The following is a 10,270-nucleotide window of genomic DNA, read 5'->3' on the forward strand; positions in this document are numbered from 1 at the left end:
AGCGCGCCCCGCCGCTGCCGCTCCGCGCCGAGGCTGACCGCCCCGCGGCCGGAGCCGCGCGCCTCCCCTCAGCGCGCCGCTAGCGGGCGGCGCCGGCGGTGGCATCCCACAGGCCGCGGCCTCGCCCCGCGCGGGAAGCGCCGGGGGGCGGAGCCCCCGCAGAGAGCGGCCGCGGGGCGCCGTTGTGAGCCCGGCGGCGCCGTGAGTGACGGCGGGTGGGCGCGGCGGGCGGCCCGCGCGGCCCGGCGGGGCGGGGCGGCCCCGGCTCCGCCGTCTAATGGAGGCGCGCTCGCTCCCCGCCGCCGTGCCGGGTTGAGCGTGAACGGAGGTGGCGGACACATGGAGACGCCGCAGCGCCCCGCGGGCGGCTGCTCCTGCTGCAACACGAACTGTGTGGAGGGGCCGCTGACGCGGCTTTTCCAGGGGCTGGGGCGGCTGGTGGCCGCCTGCCCCTGGCCCTTCCTGCTGGTGCCGCTGCTGCTGTCGGCCGGGCTGGGCTCCGGCTTCCTCCGCCTGCGGCAGCTGCAGGCGAACGACATCGAGGAGCAGTTCACGCCGACGCAGGGCCCCGCCAAGGCCGAGCGGGACTTCGTGCGGCGCCACTTCCCCACCAACGACTCGGCGCGCTTCTCCGCGCCGCGGCTGCCCACGGAGGGCGCCTACGCCGCCCTCATCGCCGTGGCGACGGCGGGGGGCTCGGTGCTCAGCGACGCGGCGCTGGGCGAGGTGCGGCGGCTGGACGCGGCCGTGCGCGCCCTGGACGGCTACGAGGAGCTCTGCGCCCGCCGCGGCGCCGCCTGCGCCGCCGCCAACCCGCTGCTGCCGCTGCTGGGCGGCGGCGCCGCCGCGAGCAGCCTCAGCTTCCCGCTCAGCAACGGCACCTTCCTGGGGGCCGCGCTGGGCGGCGTGCGGACGGGCGGCGGCGGGCGGCTGCTGGCGGCGCGGGCCGTGAGGCTGGTGTACCACCTGCGGGAGGACGGCCCCGCCGCGGCGCCCGGCCGCCGCTGGCTGCAGGGCTTCGTCAGGCTCTTCCCCGACGTCCTGCGCGCCTACAACTTCACCGCCATCGAGGTAGCGAACCCGTCGTGGCGGGGGCGAGCGGCGGCGGCTCGGCCGGCGGTGCCGCCGGGCCGCTCTCGGGAAGCTGCCGCCGCCGCGGGGGGTGAGGGCGGCCCGGGCGGGGGCCTGGCCGAGGGGCGTGCGCGCCCAAATAACGGTGAGCGCCGCGCGTGTGCGCCTCTGGGGCGAGGGGAAAGAAAAAAAAAACTTTTTTTCTATTTTCATGGCAGGTGACTTACTTTACCTCACTGTCCAGACAGGAGGAGTTTGAAGGAAACTCCAAGAGCGTGATCCCGCTGTTTTCCATAACATATTTTTTGACAATAACCTTTTCAATTGTCTCTTGCCTAAGGTAAAATTTCTTCTAAGCTATGGACCTTTGAATAACAACCTCCAAACTTCTTTACCTTAAATCTTTAAATTAGTTTCTTTTCTTGTCAAGTGAGATCATYTCTTGAAGCTGCAGGCTTCACACAAAATTTAATAATAGGCAAAAGGTRTTCTTTTGCTACTTACCTTCTACTTGTGTATGTTCCCTATCTGCTTAAATGGGGCATCTTTTTTCTGCTACTCTGTCACTAAAGATACAGGTGAATCAACACCGACTTAAATTGCAGTAAGTCTGAGTACCGTATTAGGCATTTGGCTTCATAGCAGAAGCTGAGCCTTAAGTGCTGTCTGCAAAGAGCTTATTCTGCCTGTTCCCYGTTCTGGTAGAAGGTGAACCACTGTACATTTGAGAGCTGAACTGCAGCATTTACATGCTGTGCTTGAGGAATTAAGTTCTGCTCCAAGGATGAGCTTACTGGCTTGGCACTTCCATGCAGCATCGTGCTAATTAGGCTATACGATTTTCAGATATAAATCCGTTTTGCATCCAGTCACTTCTGAACACAGATAGAACAAGGATGGTTCTACTGGTGCACATCCATACATGCGCTTCCTTGGATTTTCTGTCTACAACATTAATTGAGCTCTCAAGAGTTAGGCAGCTGATGCAGAGATTAGTGAGTGATGGAAGGTTTCAGCCACTGGCAATTCGAGCCTCTCTAGCTTTTTAGGTGTATGAAAATCATTTTTTATCCACAAAAGATGCAACCAGAAGATTTGTTAGCATCAATGGAGGCCTGTAAGACTCTCATCTTGCAGTGAGAGGTTTTCCTAAAGTTAAGAAATGGTCTGCAGCCTGGAAAATTCTGCTAATTAGGCAAAAGGCAACTTTCTGTGCCCTAGAGTAAAAGTTGTCTTTTCCAGAGATGGCTTTCTTGGAAGCTGGTCCAAAACTGGGTCACTGGATCTTGCTGAACCTTGCTATGCTTTTTTCCAAGTGCAGAGTCTTGGGATTCACTGGCTTCTTTAATATGAACACCGAGCACTGAATATATATTATATATATATAAAATGTGTGTGTGTGTGTAAATATATGTATATATACAAATACATATATATAAAAATCCTGATGGAGCTCCTGGAGAAGCAATCTGAAAATCTGAAATCCGGGCTTCACTAAAGACCTTATTTGAACAGGCTGCTTTTAAATCTGATCTACCTTTGTGACTCTTCTGGAGAGGTGGGTGTTAAGAGCAGACTTTATTTAATAGAACTGTACTTAATGTTTCCCATGGAGATGGGATAGCCAGAAGCTGCATAGTGGCAAGTGTGCCTTTGTGGCGCTTAACTAAACCATCAGTAGCACCACATCTAAAGTCTCCCACTGGATGTTAAAGGATGGCTCTAGGATTTCCCATGTATTGGCATCTCAGCAAATGGCTGGTAGCCAGTCTGTCTGTGAGAGGGCTCCTCTTCACAGCAGTTACTGCTTGAGAGATGCTTTTGTACTACTTGTACTACACTGATGATACTATAACAACCTGTATAAAAGGAAAGAATTTTTTAAAAACAAATCATTTGTTGAATCACCTTAAACCTAGCTTCTCACTGGTAGTATTTCTTTATTTTACTGGGTTACTTATTACTGAGGTGAAGACCAATACACATCCTTCTCTGTTATGTACAATTGAAAGGTGATAATATATTTAGCATTGCTAAAGAAATTCATGCTGAACACTTTCGCTGATGCTTTGGTGCTGTCCTAGCAAATACCAGGTATCATTAAGTTTTCTTCAGAAACGGGSTAACTCCCACTTCTATGCAGAGAATTCACTTGTAATGCCAATCTGCTTAGTGAAATATTTAACATATAACTAAGGTATTCCTTAAAATATTTTCAGATTGAGCTGTATCAGAAATAAYATCTGGCTTGCAAGCTGTGGAGTGGTTTCTGCTGGTTTAGCTGTATTAAGCAGCTTTGGATTGATGCTGTACTGTGGAGTGCCATTTGTYGTCACTGTAGCGAATGCACCGTTTCTTATTCTAGGTAAGTAGAGAAAGTGAGTCAGATATGAAGAAAAAGGTGGAGTAAACATGAGCATATTACTCTCGTGTTATGAGTATGGGATCAAATGATGTTCAGTCTCCTGTGTGGAGAGGAGACGGGAGCAGATACGGCTTCCTCTGCCCTCCTGCAGACCAGAGAGCTGTTCAGCTTGGCACRTGCAGGTAGGAGGCTGCAGTTGTGCTCTGGCAGAAGGGCTGTTTCACAGCAAGTAATGCCTACTGCAATTCCACTGCTACAGCACGAAAGCTAGAAATGATCGGATGATAATGTTAGCATTTCCAGCATTATTTTAGTGTCACTGTTAATTTAGTCATGCTGTTGAAAAACTTATTTAATAGCTCTAATATTTTAGCACTAATAGTTCAGTTGAGCTGTATAGGGTTCTGTCACCACTTTCCTCTGTATTACCCCTTGCTGTTTTSTAAAGGTATACCATAACCATTTGCTTATGTAGTTAGCTCTGGATAAGTTTTTCTACCTAAAATAGTTGTTAACAGTGTTCCTATGGGATGATTTTCTGCAGTTCAAGGAGATAAAGAGGTCTTTCCCAAACCATTTGTCCACCTCTCTTTAGAGTACACTGAGAATCCCCTGACTGCTTTTATTCAGTTTCAAGGCTRGCCAAAATAGAACACCATGGAACATATGTCCCGTGTGCAAATTATACCACATTAGCATTGACTTTATGCAGTATGTGTATTAGGAGGTGAATATCTAAAGTAAATTGCTGTAAATCTTTGTATCATATGTTAAGAATGCAGTCCCTGGTCAGATAAAAGTTAGGTCTAGCTTGTATAGCTTAAGCAATGAGCAAGATTTTCTATAGTTTCAAACAGGAAATTCATCTTCTTTTGATATACAAAATCTCCTGTGCAGTATGACCATGTACTAAATCTCATTTTTATACAAAATTGAAGTGATGCACCATTCTTAAAATCAGCGCTTCTCAAAAACTTGATTTAATTATTTAAATATCATAATATCACAGTTGCACAGACTGCTTGACAGCTACTGCAGAACTTTCAAAGTATCATGAAATAATGTTGCTGCAAGTAAAATAGTTCTTTTATAATCCTTACCTGGCCTTTGGTACTATAAATTCATATGATGTTTCCTTAGTCTTAATCTCATGCTGAGAAAAGCAAATGGAACTCTTAGGCTGATAGAAACTGTAGCTCATATTAGATGTCTCATGCAAATGCTGTTTAGGACATGAATTTGAATTGTACAGGAACTTATTTTGTATTTGCTTTTGAATTGCTCACTGAATACAAATACTCTAAATGTAATAAAGATCCTTCTATATACCCRAGAAGTGGCTTAAATCAGTTTCTTCAAATCTGTTTATAAACAAAGTGCCAAAGTTCCTCTTCCTTAGATTAAGGCTCAGACATTACAGTTATATTAGAAGAGTTGCTCTGAAGCCTGCCTCCTGCCTTCTAGTAGCTGTCTAGCTCTATAGCATCTGGTACCTTTTGACTCTTTTTATCTTGTTTCAGGTTTCAATCACAAGCACTTAAAAGCCAAGATCCTGGTTAAAAATCATGAGACTTATTTAGAATAAAAGTTCTGCTTATTCTAGTTTGGGTTTGTGGGTTTATACAGTTTGTTTTTAGTCTGTTYGTGTGTGTATCTTTTTTTTCTTCTTTTTTCTTCTCTTCTCCTTTCATGCATTCCTACACAGTTACAAGGTATAAGCATGAGCAGGGAAGTTGGTTGCTGAGACTGCTACTTAAATCACTGTACCCTGGCAGGTGCCTTTTAAGAATATAATTTCACTGAAATCATAGTAGCTGGAGCCTGGAAGGAACTTCATGAGGTTGTACCCTCATGCTATGAGGCAGGGTGCAACTAAACCACTTTTGCCAAATGTTTTTAAGAACTTACCAGGAATTAAACAGAATTAGGCAGTTCCTAAGTTCTGTATCTTTAAGGTCAGACGAAGTTTGCATTACATAAATATACCAGCTGTTATGCTCAGCTGTACTGCTACACAGAATGCAATTTATGGGAAAGGCTCAGGGAGGAAAGCCACTTTCAGCTACCTGACATAAATTTATCTGTATCCATGGACCAGTGCCCATCCATTTCTTTCCTGCTAATGCATTCCTACCACCTCTTGCACGTGTCACTGTTCACTTATCTGTGGTTTAGCTCTCCACTTCCTCTGCTTCCTCCCCCCACAACGATAYCTGTTTCTGTAGTACTGCAACTAACCAGTTATTTTCTGTTTTATATTAGTTACTACTTTTTCTCAAGTGGAGTCCTTTTTGGTGTTGTACWACATACTGTAATTGTAAAAGAATTAAATTAGTATTTCTCCACTTCATCAGACTCGCTGTGAATTGGTATCTTCCCCCACAAGTGCTTTGAAATCCTCCCAGCTGTCATTTGGAATTTAAGTGTATTTTCTGTTTTGTTGATTAAAACATTGACTAGCGCTTGTTGTGAATGCCTGTGACCAACATGCCTTCAGAGTCTTACAAATAACCAATCTTCTGAGTAGTCAGTGGCAATCATTATTGATTTCATCTGTTCTTTTAAGCTCAACTATATTATCTATGCCTGTTTATGGCTTTCATTTGGTCTTCTGTCCTCTTYTTGTATGATTAATTTTCAGAGAATGAAAGACTCATTGATACAGTAACATTGGCAAAATACTGAAAGATTTGTGATTAAAATCTTAAGAGCTAGAAGAGCAGGGAGAAAATAATTAGGTCTTCCTTTTCCAGCTTCTGCTCATTTACTCTTGCTACTTAGCAAAAAATGACCTCATGTTTCCTCTAGTCCGGGACCCAGAATCTTCCTGGCAGGGCTTCCCAGGACATCATTGAATAATATGCTGGCACAACAATATAAATGTGAAGATAAATGGATATAAGAAAGTAATTTTAAAAATAAGAATCATGGTGAAAGAAGGGGGTCAAGAAAGCATAAATATAAAAGTCTAACCTGGTTGCAGAGATCATGAATAAATGCTGTCTAAGATAAACCAGAGAGAACATAAGTGGAAAGCAAAGAGCATAACAAGGGGAATCACTGGAAAACTGGGATAATGGTTTTCCCTGTCTGCTGAAGATGCAGCAAGAAAGTACCAGGCATGGTAGGAGATGCCTTCTGACTGTAAGGATAGATAATCATCAGAATAGTCCATGTATTTTAATCTATGTATTCACATGACTATTGGGCAGCATACCCAAAACATTTGTCAGAGATTGCTGTAGGGCTGAGCACACYTAGTCAGAGTAGGGTGAGGGATCAACAGTCCATCAAGTCTTTTTATGTTTCTGAAATACAGTAAACTCAGTTGCATAACAAGAGTCTGTTTTCCTGTATCTTGTTTAACTTCCATCAGCACTAAAGCAATGCTAGTATCATGACTTTCTAAAAAAAAATCTTTGCTGATTTAATACTATTTGTACTTTTGCCGATAACTAGTRGAAGGTGCCATGCCTAATACTGTGTTAATTTTTTTCTCCTCTTGCAGGAGTTGGTGTTGATGACATGTTCATCATGATTGCTTGCTGGGAGAAAAGTGCAAGGGGAAAAAGAAAATTAGACACCAAAGCCCGGATGGCTGAGACTTATGCAGAAGCAGCAGTTTCTGTTACAATTACCACTCTCACAGATGTTTTAGCCTTCTTCATTGGCACCTGGACTGCTTTTCCATCTGTGAGATCATTTTGCCTCTACACAGGCACTGCCTTTATTTTCTGCTATATATATACCATGACYTTCTTTGGGGCAATTCTTGTACTAAATCATAAAAGGGAGGGAAAAAACCGACACTGGTTAACCTGCATGCCTGTGAAAACAGCTGAAGATAACACTRTTAACTCCTGCTTATACAATGCATGTTGTATAGGCAGCTGTTCTGGTCAGTCATCTGAGTCAGAAAATGAACATCCAATGAACAAATTCTTTGAAAGGTATTATGGTCCTTTCTTTACAAATAAATGGGTCAAACTAGTTGTAGTATTGCTATATGGAGCATATCTGGCTGGTAGTATTTATGGATGTACTCAGGTCAGAGAAGGCATAGATCTTCGAAATCTGGCTCGTGATGACTCTTAYGTTGTTCCATACTATGATGATGATGACAAGTATTTCTCCGAATACGGACCCAGGGTCATGGTTGTCATTACTGAAAGTGTAGAATATTGGAATAAGTCTGTTCGAATGGCCATTCAGAATTGCATGCAGAGCTTGGAGAGCATTTCCTATATAGATAAGAACCTCTCAGAGTCATGGCTGACAGTGTACACAAAACTCGCTGAAAGTGCTTCAATGGATTTAAATAACAAGGATCGCTTCATTAATAACTTACTTATACTGTTCCGGTATTTTCCTGATTTTGAGTGGGATATTAACAAGACTCAGGATAAAATCGAAGCTTCACGTTTCTTCATCCAAACAGTGAATGTTACCTCAGCTGTTGATGAGAAAAATCTTTTAAACCAGTTGAGAGACACAGCCGAGCAGTGCAATATTCCATTAATGGTGTACCACCCAGCATTTATCTACTACGATCAGTACCTGGTCATAGTGCAGAACACCATTCAGAACGTCCTCACTGCTGCTGGGGCGATGCTCGTTGTCTCTCTTCTGCTTATTCCCAACCCATTCTGTTGCTTGTGGGTAACTTTTGCTATAGCTTCTGTTATAGTTGGTGTTGCCGGTTTCATGACGTTTTGGCGTGTCAATCTAGATTCCATATCCATGATCAACCTTGTCATCTGCATAGGATTTTCTGTAGATTTTTCTGCTCATATTTCCTATGCCTTTGTTTCAAATGAGAAGCCATCAGCAAATGAAAGGGCAGTAGAAGCTCTACACCTGTTAGGTTACCCAGTATTACAAGGTGCGATTTCTACTATATTAGGAGTAGTTGTATTGGCAGCAGCAAAAACATACATCTTCAGAACATTTTTCAAGATTATGTTTCTTGTTATTTTGTTTGGGGCTGTTCATGGTCTTGTTTTTATTCCAGTATTTTTAACCTTTTTTGGAAATTTTGGCAGATCACCCCATAATACAGTATCTGAAGATGTCCTCAAGCCACAGACTAGGTTTAGGGAAGATGAAGACTGTCCACAACGAACTTAATTACGTAATTTATTTTACATTTAAGCTATTCTAAAATGTAGTATAACATTGTGARACTATGAGAAATGACAGAGAAATAAAAGAAGAATAAATACAAAAGAGAAGACCTAAGCCATGCAGCAAGTAACAGAAGGTGAAATCAAAACATACAGAGAAGATGGATTTATAACCTTATTTCTGACACTTCCTCATTTTTGTATGTTTGGTTTTGTAATCTTGATGTTTTTAAACCTTTTTTGTGAATTGTTCACTGACTGAATTGAAGTTAGAACTRTCAAAAACACTGAATATTGAACCAGTTGTATGTACTGTTTCAGGTTTGTCAGGAAATGCACACAGGAAGGAGGAGTAACTCCATTGTTTGCATCTTCTGGCTGTTTATCTTGATGTAACTGCCCCCATACTGGGCCTAATGACAAGTTTCCACAGGAGGCACAAACCTTGGGGTTTTACGGCAAGCTTATTTATTGCAAGCTTATCAAGACATTGGGTTAGAATTGCCTCAAACTGCAACTATGTGTAAGCCTTTAGGAGACRGTCTATACAGGCTCCTAGGGCACAAGGGACCCTTAAGGAAGACTAACTCATTCACCTATTTTGTATTAAAATCCTCGTTTTCTTGCTAAGATTAAAACAACAACTTATGTGTTTAGTTTCTGTTGGCTGCAGTTTGGAACTTGTGCGGAACTCTTGAGTAACCATTGTGGTACAGGCCCATCGTGGCCTGACAGGGCAAGGATTCACTAGAAAGATGCCACCTCAAGCYCTCACTGATGAAAAAGGAACTGAGGTTTAAGATGGTCAGTTCGAAACCTATAAACTCATAAATGCAATTGTACTAATCTGTGACAACCCTTTCCTGTGATGCACCACTAGAGCAGAAAGCCAGGAGCTTTCATTGAAATTAGTTTATTAATAAATTAATTTTTTAAAAAACCTGTAGGAATAAGACACTAAATAAAAAGCACATAATTTGTTATCAGTTTGCTAGAGATCAGGTGAATTACGGTAACTAATGTTTGTAATTTCAGATAAATGGGAGTCTAGGAATTATAAACAATTCAGTCCAATCTGCAGGTGTGGCTTTCTTCTGTATTTTTGACCAGTTACATGAGACCTATGCACCTAATAGGGCAGAATACTGCTATTTTTGTCATAATTTATCTGTTTATGAGCCAAATGCACCTGAAATCAAGTCACTCAACCCAACAAACTTTCAATAGAAGTTGGAAATATCAATACTAATTCTCATAGCAATGAATCACAGACTACAGGCATTAATAATTATGTTCAGAGCAATTAAGACAGCTAAATGACAAATGACATCTCAGAAGAGATGGCTCTATTCATTTCTTTAAGGACTATTTGTAAGCATCTACTACTAGGAGAGGCCTCTGAGCAAATCCAGAGGGAAGAGAGCGAGCTACCTATGGTTTTATTGCTCTTATTTCCTAAGCCAATTTCATCTACTGCTTAAAAAAAAGAAGAAAACAAAAAAAAAACTGCCTTGCCTCACCTTTACACCTCCCTCACACTAGGGCTAACATTAAAGGATCCAGACTTGAAAAGCTACTGTGAAACTTCAGCTGACTGAAGTCATGACACACCTAATGACACAGCTAAGAAGCACCCAGAAGAAACAGGCCCCCTCTCTTAGTAGAAGTTTGTGCTTGCTTGTATTAAGTTAACGGCAGAATTACAGCATAA

General features: G+C 43.2%; 1 protein-coding gene across 1 annotated transcript; it reads left to right on the forward strand.

The window, feature by feature from the left end:
- The first annotated feature begins 263 nt into the window (after positions 1-263).
- Positions 264-9,719, forward strand: PTCHD3 (patched domain containing 3). Its single transcript, XM_085318296.1, has 4 exons — positions 264-1,071; positions 1,290-1,411; positions 3,291-3,436; positions 6,945-9,719. The coding sequence occupies exons 1-4, from the start codon at positions 340-342 to the stop codon at positions 8,561-8,563; spliced, it is 2,619 nt and encodes an 872-aa protein (XP_085174422.1). The 5' UTR covers positions 264-339; the 3' UTR covers positions 8,564-9,719.
- The last annotated feature ends 551 nt before the right edge of the window (positions 9,720-10,270 follow it).

This window comes from Rhea americana, unplaced genomic scaffold (assembly GCF_003343005.1).
Source record: "Rhea americana isolate MKP2758 unplaced genomic scaffold, rheAme1 scaffold_53, whole genome shotgun sequence".
Classification (NCBI taxonomy): Eukaryota; Metazoa; Chordata; class Aves; order Rheiformes; family Rheidae; genus Rhea; species Rhea americana.